Here is a 24,630-nt window from a genome sequence, read left to right as displayed (position 1 = left end):
AGGGCAATGAGGCCACTCAATTTGATAGCCAGCTAGTGGTGCATCCGTACTAACAAAATTTGCAGTCTTGTTATACAATTTTAGCATCTGATAAAAATTTTCCCTTGATAATTCATCTGACCATAAAAATCAAACCGGGCGGCAGATAATGACCTTATTACAAAAAAGACATAACTACTACGATCGATGCAAGAATTTGAATCTCGATTGCAGGTCCCAATTATCTAATCATTTCTGTTCTTGATCCCTTAACCACTTTGTAGCCACCCACTTCTCCCCTTTGATCACGGGGCAGCTCCCATGGAGTGAGGTCTGCCAAACAATCCACAGGACAAGTCAAACAACCAGAGTTCAATTTGCACTAGCACAAGTCTATCAACTAAATAAGGAACTGACACAAAGTTATAATCACTCGACTCTGCACAGCTCATCTAGAATACCTTGTTAGTACGTACTGTCTAATTGTTTACATTAACTTGTCTTGCACCCAAAAAAAAAAACTGTAAATTTCAACATACACCAAACAGTTTGAAACCATTTTTTTTATGTACCGATTTAGGAGGTTAATATATAAATGTAATTTTTTTTTTTTAATTCTACAGTACTCCAATGGCTTAGTACCTATTCAGTGGATAGTTTTACTTTAACCATATGATACTGTTGGATGCTCTTAGGTAATTCAATGGTGGTGGTGGAGTGACTGGGACACTAGACTTTTTATCTTCAAGCATAGTGTTTGATAAATTCAATGGTCGGAAATGCAACAGCAGCTAAGAAGCATACATTACGTAGTTTCAAATCAAAGTGAATAAAAGTAGAAGAATTAGAATTTCTGCATTGAGGGACGAGATCCCAATCTTCATATTTTGGGGTTGTTAATTCAGCCTTTACCCAGACGATAACCAAACAAGTTAAAAATGATAATAACAATGATGATGAGAACAATACTAACCGGATCAATTGTACCATTAGGGAGCAAAGAATAAAATAGAAGTCCATCACCCTGGCGAGGCCTTACTCTTAAGCCAATGCAGGCCTCATACCCGTAGCTACCATCCATGTTCGCGCCATTCTGCAGAATAATAATGTGCTAAGTACCTAGTAATTCTTCTTTCTTGTTTTTGGGATGCGGGGATCAATTATGAAACAAGATAATATGCCAAACTTGGTTTTACCTCAAACGGAAACATGGTCTCCCCACCTTCCTGAACATCGGTTAAATACAGCAAAAATGAAGCTATCTGCACGGTAAACCCAAACCAAAGTTAAGAAATGAACTCATTGAATGTGTTTGGAATAGGTTATTGTGTGTTCAAAACTATTTATGATCAAAATGCTATTGAGATACTTTCGATTGAAAGTTTTATTTTAAGGACAACATGTTTTATATAGCTCCTACAATCCGCAAGTCCAGGGAAGGGTCAGACTTGTTGGGACGTGGTCCCTCAAAATTAACGCGGAAGCAATTCACAGGTCGGCACGTCAAACTCGAAGCTCACAGCTTAGCACTCAGAAATCGGCCTGTAGTCACCAGGTCGACCAACACGCAGTAAAATGAAAAAATGCAGTGAAGGAGAAACAGACAGGAAACACAACAATCTTTTTAACGTGGAAAACCTTCTCCAATGCAGAGAAGTAAAAATCACAGGACACTAGTCCAGAAAATCTTTCACTATGAAAAGAAAGATCACAAAGATTCAAGCTTCCCTAGTTACACTAGAGGTACACTCAAAACTTCACCAAGGATGGTGGTATTCTCAAACTTCTCTAAGGGGGCGTTTGGTTGAGGAGAAATTTTTTGAAAACTAGGGAAATGTAATTGATAGGGAAATGGTTGGAAAGTGAGTTTGGTAGGAAAATGTAAAAAAAGTTGTTTGGTTAGAAAAAATTTTACCGGGCAAATTAGGTAAGATTTATAAAGTCTATGTTTGGTTTGAGGTAAAATATAAATGGAGAAATAAGTAGCAATTACGAAAATATCTCTGTTTTTAAACAAAAGCACCACCCCAACACCAAAGAATCCTTTGCTTCTGCTTCTGCTTCTCAGTTCAACGCTCGGGCACGCCTTGGTTCACGCCCATCATCACTCATAGTGAGGTCGTATAAAGTGGTGATTGAGCACGAGGGCCAGTCCACGCAGCTGGAAGTTGAACCTGACGAGACCATACAGAAGCAATAACAAGAAGTAGATGCCCGCGTTTTCAAGATAATTATGCAACTCAAAATATGAAGAATGCTCACAGAAGCAAAACACCGAACAGCTGGTGTGCACTCACTCGCAGAGTAGTTAGCTAAACTTCTAAATTGAAGATCAAGTGACACTCAAGTCCGACATATAATGGTCTGCAAGAAGAAATGCAATGGTCTACTCACGCCAGCTGCTGACCACACAAGAAAATAATATCCTTTTTTGAGAGGGTATAATGGTCTCCAAGAATTTGTCTACACAGTGATTTAGCCAGTTTTCACATAAAAACCACCTCCAACTATTCTTTCTCAACAGTGACGAAACCTATCATTCGACCAGCAAATTGAAAATGCAACGCAAACAGGATAGCTGGGTATTTAGACTGAATCTGTTCAACCAAACAAGTGATTTCTGGATTCCTTCCTTCATTTGCATAGGAAAGTTTGAAAACCCCCTCAACCAAACACCACCTAAAGAGGTCACTATTCAAACTTCTCTCTAGAGGTACTCACAAAAATGTCTTAGCTAAGAACCAAAATCTCTAGCCTATTACAAATGTCATCAAGTGTTTATATAAGGTGAGGGAAACCCTCCACCTTCTTCCAGAATCTTCTTTAATGATTAATGGGCAGCTTTCATTGAGGTGGTTGAGCAGCCATTGAGCCCTGCATCCATTAATGAGGAGCATGCCAGCATTAAAGGAAGGAACCACCCCAACAAGACTCATTATGTGGGTTGACAGTAAACAACCTTATCTTGCACTTGCAAGAGATTGATTACATGAATCGACAAATGACCCCCAAGTCACATGGCGACAACACCAAAAACTGTGCTAAAACTTCCCTTCTGTAAGGGCAGCCTAGTTGCTATAAAGTTCAGGCTATACATAGGGTCCAGGAAAAGGTCAGTATTACCATGCATTTGCAAGAAACTGATTGCATGAATCAAACTTGTAATCTCCGGAAAACATGGCAATAACGCCGATCATTATGCCAAAAATTGTTATAGTATAATAATTAAGTAAAACCAAAACATTTATAAGACTAGTTACCTAAAATTGAGAGTAAATATTCATTTTGGTCTAAAAAGTATATTCAACATCACATTGGTCCTTTATTTATAGGTGACGACAACAAATTGGTCATGATATTTCCCCGAATCAAATTGGTTATTCAATGACAATTAATGCCATCAATTTCATCCTTTTGAGGACCAATTTGACGGCACTTTAATAGCAAAAAATGACATTGAAGGAACACTTTGATTTATGCATAATTGGAGGACCAACCAGATATGGAACTTGTTCTAGTTAGCCTAATTGATTGGCTAATTATGGCTGGCCCAGCGTCAAAGGGCCCATAATACCGCTGCAGCTCCAACCCTACAACATCAGAGCAGCCTCGACAAGTGCTGCCATGTCAACACCCATTCAGCAAGTTCCCCCAACGTAAGACATCAGTATGTCTTACTCGGGATACCCTCCCTTCCTCTTTGTCTGCACAGACGCCCAAAATGCCAGAGCAGTTGCTGAAGTGCTGACAACAGCTACTATATGCCTTGCCCCAGCAAGGCACAGGCTACCTTGGCTCTTCCCCATAATAGTTGACTTGGCTCATTCCCCTACCGGATTGGAACCTATAAATACCCCCCTTCTTCTCCACATGAACACACACAAGATCACTATTTCACGAGTCATTACTCTGTCAACTTGGAGCACCATTGTAGCCATTCAAACACCACCCCCATTGATATACATTGCACCTGGGACCTCCTTACATAACCTTGGTCCATACCATTACTGTTAAGGATACCCTTATAGTGGTCACCATACCCCTTGTGGTTACATACATGACTCTCTTGCCTTACTAACAGTTCAGAACTAAAATGAATATTTATTCTAAAACAGGCAAACTGCACAGGATCAAGAGCTAAAAATGTATAGAAAGCAATGTACTAAGAAATATAAAATATGATATTGGTAAAAGTACAAGCAATTCAATATGAATTCGGGCAGTATTACGCACATTTCAAGTACGCACGCTAAAAAGTTCATTAGTCTTTAATCTTTTGAGATTGCAAAGTTCCTTATGCTAGCACATCAATCATTACACACATAGTAACTTCACAATTTTAAATAGATCCATATAAACTATAATTGGACCCAAACCCACAAGATAACACCCCCTACAATATAATGATACAGATTTAGATCATCTGCAACAAAATTCTACACAGTTAAGTATAATTAAAAAAATTCTCTCCTTCACTCACCAACATCTATTCCACTTTATCCAAACCGCACCAAGTAACCTTTAGATGAATATCAATCTTGGAAAATGACAAGCATTCAATGCTAGACAATAGACATGATCACTCCATCTTTGTTACAACTAACCACAAATTTCTTCACTAAAATGACTTGCAAATCAGAATGTATGAGTTTTAGTTCAGACGTACCCTTTGGCTCTTTTGTGGGCCATATTCAGTAGGATTGAATGCATCATAATGAGAATTATATCTTTGCCCAACCTCATAGCGTAGTATATTAAATGCCTGAAACATGGTGATTCTTCAGACAGTTTAAAATCACCCTGAAAATGAGAGAGGTTTACAAATTCAACAAAATCATAAAGCACCTTAGTTGCAGATAACATAAAGCTAGGAAGGGAACCTAACATATTCAATAGTTTAGGCGTACAAAACATTGGTCTTAAATGTGTTTAGACTTGTTTTCCACTTTCTTCTGTTAAAAAATATATCATTACGGTTAATTAAAGATGAAAACAACAGCTCCAAACAATACTTTTAGCGTAGACAGAAGTTTAAGTTTAAATTGCACTTTTTGAAAGAAAACTTGAAGATTATGAATTTAAAATATATATATATATATATATATATATATATATATTAGGTGATATTATCTTCTTGGCATCATTTTCTACGATAGCAATGTCATTGGTAGTTGCGGTCCTGAAAATATGGAAGACAGCCTACAAAACTTAGTCTGGATTCACCAGCATCATGAGGACTATTACTCTGCTGGGTCACACAAATATTAAAAAGGCACAATCTTATGTCAGTGGAAACACATGCTTCACAGTCACAGGTGAACCGTTGAAGATCTGTATGTATAAAATGTGAAAATTCTGACAAACCACATTGACATTAAGCATCATAGACACCAAAATTTCTCACCAACCATGAAGAAAAATTTAGCATTTCAAATATTATAAATTTACAAAGTGATTCTATGAATATCAATTAGCCAATCCTCACTAATGTGTTAAATTTGTATTGCATCAACAAAAATTGCACCGTTCCCATCAATAGACAGATATTCTCGGTCATGAGAACTGATGTTTAAGGTTATGTATAGCAGTATAGGTACAAGCTTGCACCTATCAAAGAACCTTTTCCCTTGCGCGAAAAAAAACCTTTTCTCTTCCCCCAGAGTAGGTAAATTTACATTGCCTAAGTAGTGGGCATATGCCAATTTTGCTACAAAAAGAAAAACAATATTCTAACAGTTTTTATCATATATAGAAATTCAAACAATCAGTTAATACAGCAATAAAACATGAGACAAATATTTTCAGTATATCAGTTAGACATGGTTTTCCGAAATACCTCTTATGTCAGATAGAGGGATTAAGCTAATAGGGATTTACCTCTCCATGAGTCCTGGGAATCATCGATGCTCTAGCAATTTTCTCCTCAATGACATCTAAAATCCCGTTTTTGTCCTCAGAAGCACTAACAAACACTCCAGAGCTGTTTACATAAAGAGAAAATACAATGTTATGAGGAAATTAAGCACTGTGTGACATAATATCTGTTAGGCCCCAAGGTCTTCGCATAGTGTCAAACTGTCAATTAGCATATATTAATGTCCACTAATAAAAAGATTAATGTTAGTATCAATTAGCATTAGCATTTATTGGCTCTACCTTGTTTTAACATTACAATAAGCATTAACAAAATGATTAGATTGATATCAATTAGGATTAGTATGTATTGGCTTTACCTTTTCATTATTTTCAAATCCTTGTTATTAAAGGCCAAATGGCCGAATGAATAAACAAGAAGAAATTACTTCCTTTCCTATATAATTTTTCGATTCTCTTCTCTCTCCCTTCCATTAAATCAATCATTCTCGCCTCTCATTCCCTTCCTTTCTAACTTCCTCTGAAGTTCTGCTCCCCCTCTAGAAATTCGCTTAACATTTTGGTGCCTTCATGGCCTCCACCATGCCAACAACTCATTTTCAATCAATCTTTCATGCTTCTCCCTCCCTTCCTCCATGACATTTTCTGCAATTTTGCTCCCCCTATAGAAATTCACTTAACATTTTAGTGCTTTCATTTCATCAACTCCTACCTCCACCTGCCAACAACTCGTTCTCAATTAGGTCTGGTGATTGACTACCTGCTTCCTAGCTGGGAGATATTTGTCTGAGCCATCCGCTGCCGCTTTGGTCTCTCAGAGTATGAGGATCCCAACACCCTCCTTACTAAGCTATCTCAGACCTACTCCATCCTCGATAACCAAGCTGCCTTTGAGAACAACCCTTGCCACCTCCCAATCCATTGTCACACAGCTCCTCAAGTCAAGAGGTGGCCTGTGAATGGGTAAAATGGATCTGGTTAGATAATGATGGGCCTTCAATAAATATCCAAGCCCATTAGTTATCATTAGTTAGGATTAGTATATATAGATATTTAGGGAGAGGTTTCTTTATGCATTTATTCTGTGAAATGGGAATTGGGAATTAGGAAAGGATCTCTAGGGATCTCTTGAGGCCTAGGTCTTTGGCTTTGAGGGTGAGTTGAGACCTTTGGTTTATATTTCTGCATTGTCATTTAATTACTGTCTTGAATTTCTGTTGTTGTTTGAGTCTGTATTCAGAGTGTTGTGGCTCCGTTCCTCGTGTCATTGTTATCAGTTTGTATTCATTACTTCTACTTACTGTAATTGCTGGATTTCAGATCATTTAATAGAGATAGGTTGATGTTATTCAGTGTTGTTTTCTTGGGGTTCCATCAATTTAGTATCAAAGCTTTAGATTCTTGGAGTGTTGATCTAGATCTATAAAAAAAAAATTGATTCTAGAATTTTATGTAAATGCAGTCAAGGATGTGTATGATGGGACTACTACATGTGTAAAAACTTGTAATGGAACATCAAGTTATTTTCCTATTACAGTAGATGTACACCAAGGTTCAACTCTGAGTCCTTATCTCTTTGCCTTAGTAATGGATGAACTAACAAAAGAAATTCAAGAGGAAGTGTCGTGGTGTATGCTTTTTGCAGATGATATTGTGCTTATTGATGAGACCAAAGACGGTGTTAATAAGAAACTTGAATTATGGAGAAGCACTTTGGAGTCTAAAGGTTTCACGTTAAGCCAGAGCATGACTGAGCATATGAAGTATGAGTTTTCTCTGGTAAAAGATGGAGATCAAGACCCCATGCATCTACTTGGTCAAGAGGTACCCAAGAAAAACACTTGTAGATACCTGGGATCAATTTTGCAAAAAGGTGATAAGATTGATGAGGATGTAAATCATAGAATCAGAGCAGCATGGATGAAATGACGGAGTGCATCTGAGTTTTTGTGTGACCGCAAAATTCTCCTTAAGCTAAAAGGAAAATTCTATAGAGCAGCAATACGGCCTGCAATGTTATATGGAGCTAAATATTAGCTAGCACATAGGCAACACGAGCATAAAATGAGAGTAGCAGAAATGAGGATGTTAAGGTGGATGTGTGGTTATACGAGGATGAATAAGATAAGAAATGAAGATATTCGACGAAAGATAGAAGTAGTACCGATAACTGAAAAGATGAGGGAACATAGATTGAGGTGGTTTGGGCACGTAATGAGACGGCCCCGGATGCTCCTGTAAGAACAAAGGTTTGTTACCAAGAACTTGACACAAAGAGAGGTAGAGGTAGACCGAAACTTACCTGGGAAAAGGTAGTTAAACAAGACTTAATGGAGTGAGATATAGATTGGCAGACGGTGTGCCTTAGGACGGAATGGAGAAAAACTGTTGTTATTCCAATGTTCCAGATGGTCCCTTTTTAGTCCTTTTTGTCTTCAATCTCCCCCTCTCTTTCTTTCCCCTTCTTGTCTTTTATCTTATTTTCTCATTCCCCAATTTTTATTTTTATTTTTATTTAATCTATTTATTTATTTTATCTTTCTTTTTTTGTTTAATCTCCTCTTATTATCATTGGGTTCATCTACCACCAACCCCAATTAACTTGGGTTAAAGGTGTTGTTGATGTTGATTCCAGAATTTTATGGAGATGAAGATGGAATTAAAGATTGGGGATGGTTGATCGGTCTTGAACAACATTTACAAGCAAACCAAATTCAAGAAGCTGATATGCTGAATGAAGTTGTGAAGGGGTTGAGAGGTCGTTCTCTCAACCAGTACAAACTTTGGAGTGGGCTCAGTTCCCATGTAAGCTGGCGGAGCTTTGATAGAGCATTTATAGGGAGATATATACCTGAGATCTGTGTGGTAGAGGAGGTTGAAGTATCGAACAACCCAGAAAAAAGGGAGGAAAAAGAAGAAAAAAAAGGTGTAGACGAAAAGGCAAAAATCGAAGAGGAAAAAAAAGTAAAGAGAGAAGAAATCGAAGAAAGAGAAAGAGAAAATGAAAAAGAGGAAGAAGAAGCTGATGCAGCAGGAGAAGAAGAAATAGAAAATGGAGAACAACCAGAGAAAGAAGAGGATACAATGGTAGAATACGGGGAACACAATGAGTTGTTGTCGGAGCCGCTTAGACATTGGAAGGAGGAGATTAGGGCAAAGGAGAGGCTCTGGTCTAATTTGGGATGTATGAAGAAGTTAGGTTAGAAGGTTGAAGAAAGAGAAACAATTAGCAACCGGGTCGGACTATCCAAAGGGTTTGTGAGCAGTGGATCGACAAATGGGCATCGACACTATATGCAATCCACCCTCTTGATATGGGCCGGTGTAAATGCAGATGCAAGGTCCAATTTGACAAAAAGGAATAACCGAAGTGGGCTCAACTCTTTAGGCCCAGGAAAGTATGCCCAAACAAGCGAAAATATGCACATAGGAGGGAATGGGTCCAATGACCATTCACAGGTAAACGACTCAAATGAAGGAGGTCAAGGGCAGGGGTCAATGCAAGGAACGTCCATAGATAATGTAGCAGACCGTAACCGGAGCGGCACGCGTTTCATGCAGCTGACACCGGAGGAGATGGAAGAACGATGGCGGCGCAACCCAGTTGGAAGCGGACATATGGGAAGATCATTTGCTGATCAGAATCGTACAACAACCCAAGCATGGAGGCTCAAAGAAACGAAAGAAGGAAAAAAGGAAGAAGATGCAGAAAAAATAGAGGAAAACAAGAAAGAAGATGAAAATGAAAAAAAGAAAGGACGAAGTAAAACAGCAAGGAAATGTGACACCATACCCTAGGTATTAGATTCTGGGTCGACTTGTTCAGTAGGCAGAATGGAGATACGAAATGGACCAACATTAGCAAGGACCTGAGACCCAACTTCATGGCTACTGGGGTGCGAAATGGGCCCAATGACTTCAAGATCAGTAAGTTGCGAAATGGGCCCAACATATTTGGCCCAGAAAAATTAAACAAAACAGGGGGTGATTGTAACATTGGAAACCAACTTGACGAGGGACAACACCTAAAAGGGGAGACCTCCAACAATGGAGGTGTGAGGCTAGTCAAGAAAAACCTCATTGCTACTAGAGTAAGGGATGGATTGCAATTCGAATGATGCAGAAATTTATGCTTCCAGAGCAATACTCGTTTTTTACCACACCAAATCTACCAAAACCAATACTTCCACGTCTTATTGGTGGGTACTAACAAACTGTAGCTGGAAAGGGAAGAGCAGTTCTGTGACGGTGAGGGCATGGAGGAGGGCGAGAATCATCCATTGAGCATCCATGGTATTGTCAGTCTCATTTCCAACCACTAGTTGAAGTTGAGGGGTGAGATTAATGGAAAGAAAATGGAATTAAGGGTGCCAACGTGGTCTAGGTGCTTCAAGCAATGGGAAGCTGGGGGTAGTTCTATCACATCACCTATCCTCTTTTTTCACCTTGAGGACAAGGTGAGTTTTGGAAGAGGGAGTATTGATGGGCCTTCAATAAATATCCAAGCCCATTAGTTATCATTAGTTAGGATTAGTATATATAGATATTGGGAAATCATTTGGTCATGTTACAGGAAATCAAATGTTCCTTCCTGCAGATAGATTGATATTTGTGCATCATTTTTTTTGTTTTTTGTTTATTGTTTTTTTTATAAAAATTGGTAAGACTCACTTGTATTGTGAGTGTAGCATGATGCAAGCTTCATCGTGTGACATAATATTCATAAATCCCATAGATATTTAGGGAGAGGTTTCTGAATGCATGTATTCTATGAAATGGGAATTGGGAATTAGGAAAGGATCTCTAGAGATCTCTTGAGGCCTAAGTCTTTGGCTTTGAGGGTGAGTTGAGACCTTTGGTTTATATTTCTGCATTGTCATTTAATTATTGTCTTGAATTTCCGTTGTTGTTTGAGTCTGTATTCAAAGGAGGCGAATCGGAGCAGTGGTAAAATTGTTCCTTCATGACTGAAAGGTCATGGGTTCGAATCCAGGAAACAGTCTCTTTGCAATTATGTAAGGATAAGGCTGCGTACAAAGATTTCCTCCACCCCACACTCGCTAGTCGGGTTTAACGGGGAATGATTTTTTGGTTTTTGGTTTGAGTCTGTATTCAGAGTGTTATGTCTCTGTTCCTCGTGTCACTGTTATCAGTTTGTATTCACTGTTTCTACTTACTGTAATTGCTGGATTTCCAATCATTTAATAGAGATAGGTTGATGTTGTTCAGTGTTGTTTTCTTGGGGTTCCATTAGATAGACTTGGGCAATAGCAAGGACAAGTCACATCTCCATAAGGGAAGGAATGTTAGGCACTAAGGTCTTCGCCTAGTGTTAATTAACATTTATTAGCCTCCATTAATAAAAAGATTAGATTATCATGTTAGTACCAATTAGCATTAGCATTTATTGGCTTTAGTTTTTTTTTTAAATTTAATTTAGCAATTATAAAATGATTAGATCGATATCAATTACTCATGATCGATATCAATTAGGATTAGCATTTATCGGCTTTACTTTTTTAGTATTCCAAATCCATGTAATAAAGGGCCAAAAGGCTTAATGGAATAAACAAGAAGAAATTACTTCCTTTACTATAATTCTCTGTTTCTCTTCTGTCTCTCCCAATCAATCAATTGTTCTCACCTCTCTCTCCCTTCCTCTCTGACTTTCTCTGCAATTTTGATCCCCCTCTAGAAATTCAACTAACAATGTCCGACTAGGATTTTAGTAGAAGGTCCTCATAACCAAAACCACCGATTCTCTCATAGGCCAAATCAGTTTCTAATGTTACACTTGCACTATACAAAAAGCATATAAAATATCGCATGTTAATATCTTGATCAAAAAGTTCATGGTCCAGGTTACAGGTAAGGAATAGATGAGCCAGTACTAAGGGATAAAATTGATTGCACCTTAATTTCTGCGATGCTGAAAATCTCAAACAGATTCAACAAAATTGCAATCAAAATATATCATAAATTTTAGACATGCCAATAATCTTTCAACTTGGTTAGCCTATAATGATACTATGCATTTTATATAAGTTTGCTACCTTAGTCATTCCAATAACAAATTCTTTCTAGAAACTTTTGACTTGAACACGTTTACAAATCTTTTTGTCTAGTATGTGATAAACAAATAAAGTTAACCATTCTACTTTGTCCAGTTTGTGATAAAGTAACTAGAGATAGCAAAATGAATCTGACTTGTCAGGTCAACCAGCTTAACTTGCCTAATTTGGTGGGGTGGGTTAATTTTGGACCCATCAAGCCGCCTCTCAAAAGGGTGAGTAAAAGTGTGCCAAGTGTGGGTCGGGTCAGGTTGACCTATCGGGTTAGCCTTTTTTTTTACATTTATTGTATCATGCACATATGGTCATTGTCTCATTGATGCTGTTGTAAAACTATGCAAGGTACATTATGAATTGGTAAACTCAGACCCAAATTATGAAAAACAGTTGATGCTTGATAAGCCTACTAATGTTGGACATACTATCAAAATAACAAATGTGCAATAGAAAAGCTGTCTCAGATTGGTGTCCTTGCTGCAAAATGATGGAGGCATTTCAGTCAATATTCTTAATGTCTTCTGGAAAGGAGTTGTCTCTTTATTTCAAATTGGTGGCAGACATTATACAGAAGTGGACATAACAAATAAATTGAATTTTGAAATGTTTATTACAATTATATCTAAAAATTTGTTTTTTTGTTGTTTAGGTGAATTGACCCGCCAACCCGTCTCAAAGCGGGGTGGTTGGTGTTCTCAACCCATCTATAAAAGGTAGGTCAACCCGCCGCCCCGCCCAATTCTTCACATGTTAGAGGCAGTGCAAGATGAGTTGACCCACATTGCCAACTCCATACAGTTAACCATTATACTTTGTCCAGTTTGAGATAAATTCATACAGTTAACTGTTCTACTTTGTCCAGTTTATAACGAAACCATACAGTTAAGTATTTTACAGACTCATACACACTACCTTGTTCTAATTCCCTTGGTGTTCTCCTCTGTTTCTCCCTTGCGTAATGCCAAGCTTGATGGCTTAAGGCCTGCCTTTGCCACATCAATTATGTTTTCACATTGTTCAGCAGTTGCAAAATTTGGAAAATATAGAGCTCGAGGTTTCCAGCTCAAAACCTAAGGAACGCAACCAAAAGATAAATTTATTTGAAAGTCAATGCACAAGAACTAATTTCATATGAACACAATGAAGAACAAGAATATATTTCTACCACTCCATCAATTACCAAAGTTAATTGAAGTCAATCCTCCATAAGAATCATATGTATACCAATGATCTTTATTCAAATTACAAATTCCATATTTCCGCTTCTTCACATTAACGTCTAAGAAGTCAAAACTAACGTAAATTCATCTAAAACAACGATTCTACAAAGTAATGTAATAAATATTGCAATATGTATCCAAAAAAAAAAAAAAAATGCAATATTTTAAACATATTGTAATAACGTACAGCGATAAGCTCAACCGATGAAACTCTGGTTTCAAAAAAGCTAGCATTACTAATTTTAAATATTAACGAAAATTCAACAAAATCAGCGAAATACTGCAATATTCGAAACATAAATCTAAACAGGCAAGGAATCGATAAAAATGCCGCGATAATAGCAACCGACGAAATTCCGATTTCAACTAAGCTAGCATCATTCACAACAACATTTCAGCAACAGATTCGAGAGCGCTTGAAGAAACAAAATCGCGCACCTGAAAAGGAATCGAAGTAATAGAATCATCACCAAACTCTCCCGCAGGCAACAAATTGTACTCCGCTTCCTCCTTCGTCGATTCAAGCAGCCTCGGTCTCGGCCTCAAGCCATGTCCATCGTCCTGCGAATTATCAGCGATCGTTTACTTCTATATTTTCCAGCAAAAGACAAAATCAAAGAAAAAAAGCTCAAAATCTGGAAAAACATTATTAGGATATAGCAGGAAGACCTGAGAGTGAGATAAAAGAGTAGAACCGAAGAATCCAGCAAGGAAGAAGAAGATGCATATGATGAAGACGTAAGGGAAGCCGAGCTTGTTCGTCCTCAAGCTCCAATTTCCTTTCACCGTTTTGGCTTTCATTTGAATTGAGTTTTCTTTTTTCTTTTTTCCAGCAATGGTAACTGTTTAGTACCTCGTTGCTTCTTAGTTCGTCTGAAGAAGCAGCTTATGAAGTTGCGTTTGGTCTTCTCTCACTCTCAGGAGTTTTCTTTTTCTTTTTTTGAGTACAACGGGGGCTTTTTTTTCTTATAATGGATTTCCGGATTGTTCACCGCGTCATGTGCGCCTGGTCATTTGATGAAAACTTATAAGGGATATATTTTTGTCAAAGTAACAACTAAGTTATGTTATTACTAAATTATTATCAATTAATTTTACTATTAGATTAATTATTTTAATTTAACGGTTATATTTATTTTTATTTTTGTATGATTATGATTTCTTAAATTTAATATTTTATATTTATTTTCACATTTGTATGGTTATGATTTCTCATATTTAAAGCTTTTACTTTAAATATAGGGAATTATAACCATATAAAGATAAAAATAAATATAACAGTTGGATCAACATAATCAATCTAACGGTGAGATTGATTGGTAGTAACACAGCTTGGTTGTTACAATATTCTTCTCAATTTTTCTTAGAAAAAAATTATCTCATATTATATAAATAAAAGTACAAGTGAGACCCACAAATAAGAGGAGAAAAAAAAAAGAGTGATAAGATCCAACTCTTTTTTTGTATGTAGAAAAGTTATTTATCTCGTGTAAATGAGATAAACATAACCCAACTTATAATCCCGTCTTCGTTTTTAAGACTAATTAATTACTCATTGGATTCGGAATTAATTTCGAAAATTATAAAAAAGAAAAATTACGATTCTTTTTTGTAGTTTAGTTTGAAGTTGCCTTTTTAATTAAAGAAAAATATTAATTTTTTTAGGTTTTAACTTTTTACAAAATCTTTATTGAATTTTTTTGAATATATTTTTTAATTAAAAAACACTCCTTTTTAGAAAAGAAACACAAACAAATGAGGCACAATAATGACAGATTTCGACTTATTAGAATGATGTTTTTGTAGCTTAGCCGGACATTGGCCGGAGGCTCTTGAGCGAAAAATCTAGGGTACTGCAAGAATAGGTAGATGGACTAATAAAAATGTAAATATCAGCTAAGAGGAGAGAGAAAAGTAGAGATAGTAGCTAGCGACAGACTTATTAAATACAGGTGTCTCATTTTGAATGGCAGTAGTACCCACCATTAAGTGCTACCGCCATACTAAAGATGCGCTCCACAATCGCATCCAGTAATAAGTACCACGATGGTACTGAAATTGCACTCTCTGGTTAAGATGTGTTGAGATATATAGTCTCGCATTAATTGTGTGGACAACTAAAATGGCTTTTATAAAATTGGGTCTGTACAATTTTTACGCTTCTAACCTAAAGGGCTCTTGCGTGAAAGGGCGTGTTGAGATATATAGTCTCACATTGATTGTGTGGGCAACTAATGTGACTTTTATAAGGCATTGGGCACTCTCACCTTTTGAACTAACTTTTAGAGTAATATATTCCAAGATTCTTTATAAGATGTGAAATCAAATTCTAATCTAATAAGCTCGTGAGGTGCATATTACTTGTTTGTCCTGAACCAGGACCCTGAAGGCGAACAACTAATAGGTTCACTATAGTAAAAACATATTTTGGCGGTGGTTTATTTCCATCTTAGTGACAATTCAAACCGTCGCAAAAAAATTCTATGACCTTTTAAAAACTAACATGGAAAATGGTGCCATTAAATAATTTAGAGTTAGATTCACACAACCGACGGAATAACCAACGTTAAAAACACAACTAACGCTATATCTGTATAGTCGACATTAAAATAAGATTATTTAATAAATTTTTAATATTTACTGCAGAAAATTGTAATAATTTAAAACAGCAATATATCAACACCATTTTCGTAAGAATATTTGCTGTTTTTTTTTGGAAAACTATATGTTGTTATTTTATATTGTAATTATTTATACTATTACACAAGACATATTATTGATTGATCAAACACTCAAACTTGTGAGTTTATTATCATCAAATTTATACAGAATTAAATGTAATCCAAAATAAACAAAAATAATGATAACAAATTTAAAATGCCTTAGGATAAAAATTAATAAATCCAAATACATGATAAAACAAAGTAAATGTCAACCACGTTATTTTGTAGTGCCTCCATTTCTTCATTTATTGCCTTCGTCCATTTTGAATCAACAAAGGCATCTTGCACACTACGAGCCTGACCTAATGCACACTAAGAATAGATATTTAGGATAGTTGATCTATAATTAGAGCATAAGGATCCAACAATCTACTAGTAGAGGTGTAATTGTTAATGAGATATTTGACGTTAGCATTAGGTCAAGTTCATATAGTTTTTTCTGGAATAACTTTATTGGATCTTAATGGGTAACAAGAGGAAGGCTCATGAATAGTAACATTACCTTAGTCATTTTAGGAAGACTCTTCAGTTGACGGTGTTAATAAGGGATCTTCTTCAGCTACTACATTAGTTTCCACCAAAGTATTTTGATCTTTTATTAAAGGGCATGAATTTAATTATTCTTCTATGGCTTCCAGTTCTAGCTATAAACTTGGTTCCTCCTTGTGATACTCAATTATTATTCCCTAACAGTTCATTTTCTTCATATAAGATGACTCCCCTAAAGAGAAAAGTTGACATCATCTATGTGATAATAAGGCTTAAATTTGCGAAAAGAGACTTCTAAGGTAACATGTATAACAACCCTCACTATCAAGTTAGGTTAAACAAGGAATCAAGCAGGTATTAAGGAAATCAAGGGAATTGTGATAAGTTAATCATGTGATCCACATGATAACGAGATTATGGATATAATTCATGTCAAGCAAGTCAATTAGGATCCAAAGGGAGATATTTAAAGGATTAGGGTCAAAGTCTAAATAGGAGAAAGTTTAGGGGCCATTTTGCAAATAGGCAAAATTAGGTCTAAACTTGATTTGGATGGTGTAATCAATTTGTTTAGCAAATTCTATAGACTTAAAATGGTCTTAGATTAGTCTAATTATGATTAAATAAATTATGAAAAATGAGTCAAAGTTCCATCAAAATCAACCAATAAGAATTCTTATAGGTCAAAATAATTACTAAATTAACAAAGTAAGTTTTACTATTAAATTACCATGCTTTTCCATTGAGTAAGTTAGTCATCTCTCCTCAACTTTGCTCCTTGACCGACCTATGTAGAGGGAAGATGAGTGATTAACAAGTTATCCAATAAGAATTGGTTTAAAAAAAAAGAAAAGTCAACAAAAGTGGCTAGTTTAGTTTATAAGTGACTTAGTCATTACAAGAGCAACTTGTCATCTTTTTCTTCTTATAAAACTCGATGTTATCTACCCATTTTCCTCTACATAGACCAGCCACCATTCAAGAACTTTGAGAGCTTGTTTCACTTAGTAAACCTCACTAAAACACCATGATTATTTCACAAGGTATCATCCTTGAGACCTTAGGAATCTTTCTATGGTTTTAGTCTTCCTTGATAAGCTTTCTATCTCTAAATTTATCTCCTAGAAGGCAGCAACCTAGCTGCTGGCCATCACCTTTGGATGTGTCTTTTTCTTGGTTTGAAGTGTGGAGATTGATTACTAGGTGTTTTGGAATATAACTAAGGTAACAACTTGGTTCTCTATAGTTTTTTTCATAGATAATCGTAAGTTCTTTTTCACATGTTATGGGGCTATTTTGGGTGATGTTTTATGTAACACCCCGTGTGTACCCGGTATATTATCATTAATTATGTCATTAAGCGCAAAAGGAAATCAGAGTAATTAAAGCGGATATGCGAGTAAACTTTTTCTTTTCTTATCAATATATCAGGTTTAAATAGGGCAACATGTTCTCTATTTGATTAACAATCAAAGGAATAAGTTCATTATTCGCTCTTTGTACCAAACAATCATTACTAATTACCCATTATAATTTAGATGACTTAACTGTTAGCCCTTATATTTTACTATATTAAAGTACATATTTTGGGCTTTCTTAAAGGGTATAACACTAACCAATCATTTAAGTATAGCTTGGGTTACGCAACTCGCAATTTTGTCGCTCCAAACCATACTTCTAGAAATAGAGCATCAACTTCAAAATGATACCAATTTTTATCTGCAATTCCAATGGTCCTAAAATTTTGTTTGGTTGTATGTCTATGTGTTAGCTTCAGATAGGTTCAAACTGCTCTCAATTTAGAGCTTTGTAGCTCACGTTATGGTCATTTTACTAAAACATGTTCTTGTTGTTTCGGGTGAGCGCGCTCAAGAACGCTTTAGTGCGCTCTTCGAGCCCATTTTCTTCATTTTAGCATGTTTGAGGGGACAATGACCATTTTTCCACCTTTTTAGCAAAAATTTATCGGATTGCCATGCTAGGAAAAAAAGTTGTCAAAATATCACGTCACCACACTCGTTGCACTGAGCAGCGAGATTACATGGCACCATGTCAGCAAGTTTAAGGCCACGTAATCTCGCTACACTGTGTAGCGAGACTACGTGGCAGAGTCTAATTTGCTGCATTGTGCAGCGCTTTATGTGGCGCCAGTAACAATTTGACACGTGGATTAAAAGGACGAATAAATGCTAATTTTTTTGTTTTCTTTTTGAAAAATATAATAAACAATAAAGACGAATCAATGTTCCAATAAATATTGATTTGTTTTTTGTTTTCTTTTTGGAAAATATAATACACAATAAAGACGATGGAGTATCCATGGAAAAATGATAAAGACGATTTAATGTCCAATAAATGATGATTTGTTTTTTGTTTTCTTTTTAGAAAATATAATACACAATAAAGACGATGATGTGCCCATGAAGAAACGATAAAGACGATTTAATGTCCAATAAATGCTGATTTGTTTTTTGTCTTCTTTTTAAAAAATATAATACACAATAAAGACGAAGGAGTGTCCAAATGAAATATTTATGGGAAAATGATAAAGAAAATTTAATGTTCAATAAATGCTGATTTGTTTTTTGTTTTCTTTTTGCAAAATATAATACACAATAAAGATGATGGAGTGTCAAATGGAGTATCCATGGAAAAATGATATAGACGATTTAATGTTCAATAAATTTTGATTTTTTTTGGAAATTATAATACACAATAAAGACGATGGAGTGTCAAATGGAGTATCCATATAAAAATGATAAAGACGATTTAATATCCAATAAATGCTGATTTTTTATTGGTCATCTCAATCCACGTGTCAAATTGTTACTAGCGCCACATTAGGCGCTGCCACGTAATCTCGCTCCACAGTGCAATGAGATTACGTGGCCTTAAACTTGCTGACATGGTGCCATGTGATGAGTTTGGTGACGTGGAATTTTGGCAAAGTTTTTTCCTAACGTGGCAAATCCGATACATTTTTGCCAAAAAAGTGGCAAAAGGGTCGTTGTCCCCACGCTTGAGTGCGCATTAGAGCGCTTTAGCGCTCAACGACAGAGGAAATTGCATTTTCTGGTCATTGAGCGCGCATTAGGGCGCTTTACTTTGGAGAATTAATTTCTTTGGAGAATTAATTTCTCCCATTGCGGTAAAAATTAATACCCTCTGCTTATATATAAAATATCGTTCCAGTTCTTCTTCTTTTTTACGGTGAATCCTATATAAATTTCTTTATGCAGAAGATAATATTTTTCTCCTCTAACATAAAAAAGTATTGTCCATTTAATTTTGAAATACATTAAGAGGGATGATATATTTACAATTTAAAAGTTTTATAATTTTTTACTACCAAATCTTAACCGTTGATTTTTGTTAATCTAACGATTATAATTTATTAAAAATTAAAAATTAAAAAATTAATTAATAAGTATAACTCAATAAATTATAACCGTTAAATTGACAAAAATCAACGATTAAAATTTAATAGGAAGAGTTTGTAAAACTTTTAGATTGTAAATATATTCCTTCTCTATAAAAAATGAGGAGGATATACTTGACTTCCCGTGAGTCGGTCACGTGTCATGTTTTCACTTATCGATGACGAGTCATTCGCTAACAGCCTAAACTATGAGAACTGAGAAGCATCATTCATAAGTACTTGCATTGCATCATGTTTAATGTACTATGCCATTGAGATGGCATCCATCTTCTTCACCGAGCAGGTCTGACTTTGATGATGTTTAGAATCTTATAAGAAATTGGGAGGATATACTCACAACTTAAAAGTTTTACAATCTTTTATTATTAAATCTTAATTGTTAATTTTTGTGAATTTAACGGTTGAAAATTAATAATTAATTAATAAATAATATTTTATTAATATTTATGAATTGAGAAATAAATATAGTTTTTTGTAATCTTTTCATGATAATGACAAAAATCTTTTATGAGAGAATGTTAATTAAAGTGTAGCCAATTATTGACCGTGGCTATATTTCACCGCCATATAATCTATGAGCATGATGATATTTATTAATTAATTATTAATTCTTAATAAATTATAATTATTATATTGACGAAAATCAATATTATAATTATTAACTGTTAGATTGACAGAAATAAATTTTTTTACAATATCTTATTATCAAATCTTAACTGTTGATTTTCGTTAATATAATAATTATAATTTATTAATAATTAACTAACAAATATCACTGTGCTCATAGATTATATGGCGGTGAAATATAGCCACAGTCAATAATTGGCTACACTTTTATTAACATTCTCTCATAAAAGATTTATGTCATTATCATGAAAAAAATACAAAAAATTATATTTATTTCTCAATTCATAAATATTAATAAAATATTATTTATTAATTAATTTCCAACCGTTAGATTCACAGAAATTAACAATTAAGATTCAATGGTAAAAAATTGTAAAACTTTTAGGTTAAATAAGATTGTAAACATCATCAAAGTGAGACCCGCTCTGTGAAGGAGATGGATGCCATCTCAATGGCATAGTACATTAAAACATGATGCAATGCAAGTACTTATGAATGATGCTTCTCAATTCTCATAGTTTGGGCTGTTTATAACTACGAAGGCATTGAGAAAACCCGTCATCGATCAGTGAAAACATGACCCGTGACCGACTCACGGGAAGTCAAGTAGCTTAAGAAGTTTCTTTCCTGTCTAGACAAAAAGCACAAATCAACGCTAAGAAGCCATTTTCCTGCGCGATTGAAGTTGAAGCTAATCAATGATGACGTGATACGATAATTTGTTTTATGTTAATTAGAAGCACTCTTATGCGGGTAGAAATTTTAATTTAACATAGATGGTAATGTATGCTTAGGCGGGTTGTCCACATTGTTGAATGGATCAGAATATCAGATTCCACATTTCTTATGGGTCTTGACTTAAGACATCCTACCAGCAAAAAGTTCAACACTAAGTTATATAATTTAATTTTAATATTTTCCATTCAATAAAATTTTATTTATAAAGTAAATAATTCTAATTATTATTTATAAGATAAGATATGTAATTTATAATTTAGTGACTTATTTTTCATGAATATAATAATTATGATTACAAATACAAAACAATAATAACTCGCACGAACTTGATTCTTGGTCCGCTGACCGACTTCAACTTTTGGACGTGCTAAGATATATTGGAACTTGAATACAATTATTAAAAATGAATGTGACTCTGTGAGTCCATATATATTTATGTATTGGAAAAACTATTAATTAATTTAATATAATTAATCAATTAAACTCTTTAACTATTTTTTAAAGCTTGTAATAATATGATTTGCTTTGCGAGTCAATTTTTAATTTGGTAAAAAGGGGAAGGATATTGTAACAATCAAGTTGTGTTACTACTATGTTACTACCAATCAATCTCACCGTTAGATCGATTATGTTGATCCAACAGCTATATTTATTTCCATCTTTGTATGGTTATGATTCTCCATATTTAAAGTGAAATCATTAAATATGGAAAATCATAACTATACAAAGGTGGAAATAAATATAAAGTATTAAATTTGGAAAATCATGACCATACAAAGATGGAAATAAATATAACTGTTGGATCAACATAATTGATTTAACGGTGAGATTGATTGGTAGTAACATAGTAGTAACACAACTTGGTTGTTACAATATCCTTCCCCTGGTAAAATATCATTATTCTGTTTAGTTAATAGATAAAATATTTCAATACTCCTTTAGTTTTGGATGAGTTGTAATTACATTTTTAAATCAATAAAAGTAATTATCCAATCCTACAACAAAATAATCTTGAGCGAAAAATGATATTACACTTAAATATAAATGATCTGTCCAACATAAATTGAGTTGTACCTAATCACACACATTTGAAGTGAGAGGATTTTGATGAAGAGAAAGAGAGTCGTGTGTATTGTTGCCGAGATGTTTGGGTGCTTGGTGAGATAGTTGATCAGCATTTTGCGTATCTGGGTAGTTTGAGAGCGATTTGGGGGGTACCTGAAAGACACTCTGACGCTCAAGTCAGTTTAGTATTCAAGGAGGTTCAAGTATTTCAAAAGAGATATCATATTTGGGCTAAAAGCCTCTGTATTTGTAGTGCTTGAGCGCCTTTGTTTCTCATCGTCTTTCATAGAATGATGTTCACGTTTATTGGTGGAGAGGGGCCTTTCTCAGGCTATTTCTTGGTGGGCAAGCCTATGTTCAGTAGTATATTCAGTAGATATGGTGGCAAGTAGGAGTTGCCATCCATTCATTGGTTCCTGGTGGCGGTCAACTTGTCTGAGCTGCTGATCTCAGCAATGATGGTTCCTTTCAGTTAAGTCACGTTTGGCTTGCTGGCCAAGTTAGCGAGATTCAATACTTCCTATGCGGGATGGGTTTGCCTTGGTGGCTAAGTCACATGGGATTTTTGGGCTCTTAGGCCTTTATAAAATTGGGCCTCTATTTTGCATATAGTAAGTCCAGATTAGAAGTCCCCTAGCTTGTTGCTTATGCTGTAGGCATGAGGAGTGAGATATACTCTTCATGCAAGATGCATTATTCATCTATGGCGAGATACTGTCACGTACTCATATTTTTTGCACTTGAGTAGGTTTTGGTAATCCATTATTTTGCCGCCTAAGAGACGGTTGATGTGATTTTAAACTGACAGAAGCATTAAATGCAGCCTTCATTACATGTGGGTTAATGTACTAACCCTTTGGTCTTCTGCAGACACATGTCCCTACTTGCTGTAAAATCATTTCACTTCTGCGTTATTTTATGCATATACTCTTCAATTACTTTTCATACTTTTTATCTTCAAAGGTTTTGGAGAGAACCATTATCGTTGTGTTTGCCATAACCTTTGTCTCTATGAAGAAACACATTCGCTTTCTCTACCCCATGTGTGGCTCCCGTAAGAGTTGGGTTTCCTTTAGAAATAACCAAGCCTTTAATTTTTGTGAAGCATATTTGAACAAAATCATTCTTGGAAAGGGGATTATTTTAAAGTATATCTCACTCAAGGTTGTCATCCCTTCTTTTTGGACTATGAAGATGACGCCCCCCCCTCTTTCCTTTGTACTGGACCCCATATACTGAGGATTTTCAAAAGTTGAGTTATGAGTATAATGGCTTAGATAATCCGCAGAGAATAACTATGACAAAGTTATGCGACATTGCTTACTACTCCTCGGATAATGGTTTGTTAAGTGCACATACCATCCTCTCACAATATACTGATGATGATGTGAAGGCCTTCCTTGGTATGAATCTAATTATACATGTAGCATTCATGAGTGATCTCACACTTTATTTTGTACGCCTTTAAATCTATTTTATGCATTTTGTAATGTTCTCTTTGTTTGCAGATAGAGGGATGTCAAATAGGCTAAAAATAATGGAGATGATGGCCAAGAATAAAGCGGCATCCACAGCTGGTGGTGAAGGCACCAATCAACCTCAATTCGCTTCTCCTCCATCTTCTATTCGGGATCAATCGAGATCCACTACTCCAAGGCTTACTTCACGCGATCCTATTCAAATTCAGCTGGATGCCTCCCCTCAAACCAAGGAGAAGGGGAAGAAAGTGCAAGGGGAAACCAACAATAACAAGAAGAAAAGGAAAAAAAAGAAAGAAAGGTTCATTTTCTTGCTACCACTTCAGCTTCACTCTCCCCCACTGACATTGCGAGATAGGGAGAGAGATAAGGAACTCCTTAAGATTTATATCAAAAAAGAAAAGAAATAGGTCGCCTGCTGGAGGATTTGGCTGATAAGGAATGAGAGGAAGAAGCCAAAAAGTTAGATATTTGGTAGCAACGCTCTTCCTCCCTTTCTGGTACTTTATCATATATATGATCTCGCATTACTGCTGTTCAGGCCGCGGTAGAAGAAAAGAACAGTACTTGTGTTGCTTTAGCAAAAGCAAAACAAGAGGCTAAAAAAGTAAGAGATGCCGAAAATAAGGCCAAATAAGACATCCGAAAGGAGATGGACACTTTAAAGACTAGCTATGCCACCCTTAAGACCTAAAAAACTGGGATTTCCAACAAAGTTAAATCTTTGGAAATTGTTGCCGCTACCTTTGAGCAAACAAAGAAGGATTTGGAGAAGGATGTTGCCAAATACCAGTGATTGTAGGAAACTGAGGCTGAAACGACAGACAACAATGTCATAGCCTACGTTCTTCACTTCAATCCTAGTGTCAAGCCTGTTAATGTGCACTTCTTATACCAAATTTTCTTCAAACTTCAGGTTTATGCGTTAAG

General features: G+C 35.5%; 1 protein-coding gene across 1 annotated transcript; it reads right to left on the bottom strand.

Moving 5' to 3' along the window:
• Nucleotides 1-32: 32 nt before the first annotated feature.
• On the bottom strand, nt 33-14,098 carry LOC133293116 (probable prolyl 4-hydroxylase 9). The gene is made up of 8 exons (XM_061491652.1): nt 13,811-14,098; nt 13,580-13,702; nt 12,834-12,991; nt 5,857-5,959; nt 4,646-4,741; nt 1,176-1,241; nt 953-1,072; nt 33-312 (listed from the first exon to the last, which is right to left on the bottom strand). The coding sequence occupies exons 1-8, from the start codon at nt 13,940-13,942 to the stop codon at nt 229-231; spliced, it is 882 nt and encodes a 293-aa protein (XP_061347636.1). The 5' UTR covers nt 13,943-14,098; the 3' UTR covers nt 33-228.
• Between the last annotated feature and the right edge of the window lie 10,532 nt (nt 14,099-24,630).

This window comes from Gastrolobium bilobum, unplaced genomic scaffold (assembly GCF_033153095.1).
Source record: "Gastrolobium bilobum isolate Gb01-03AN ecotype WA unplaced genomic scaffold, APGP_CSIRO_Gbil_v1 utg16185, whole genome shotgun sequence".
Lineage (NCBI taxonomy): Eukaryota > Viridiplantae > Streptophyta > Magnoliopsida > Fabales > Fabaceae > Gastrolobium > Gastrolobium bilobum.
This window is presented reverse-complemented; position numbering and strand designations above follow the sequence as displayed.

Bases quoted from the DNA above. Each gene is read 5' to 3' on its own strand.
- LOC133293116 (XM_061491652.1), bottom strand. From the start codon at position 13,942: ATGAAAGCCAAAACGGTGAAAGGAAATTGGAGCTTGAGGACGAACAAG. The intron at 5,960-12,833 runs GTAGTGTGTATG...TTATGTAAACAG, and splicing joins ACCAAGGGAATTAGAACAAG to CTCTGGAGTGTTTGTTAGTG. The intron at 313-952 runs GTTAGTATTGTT...ATTGTTTGGCAG, and splicing joins CTAATGGTACAATTGATCCG to ACCTCACTCCATGGGAGCTG.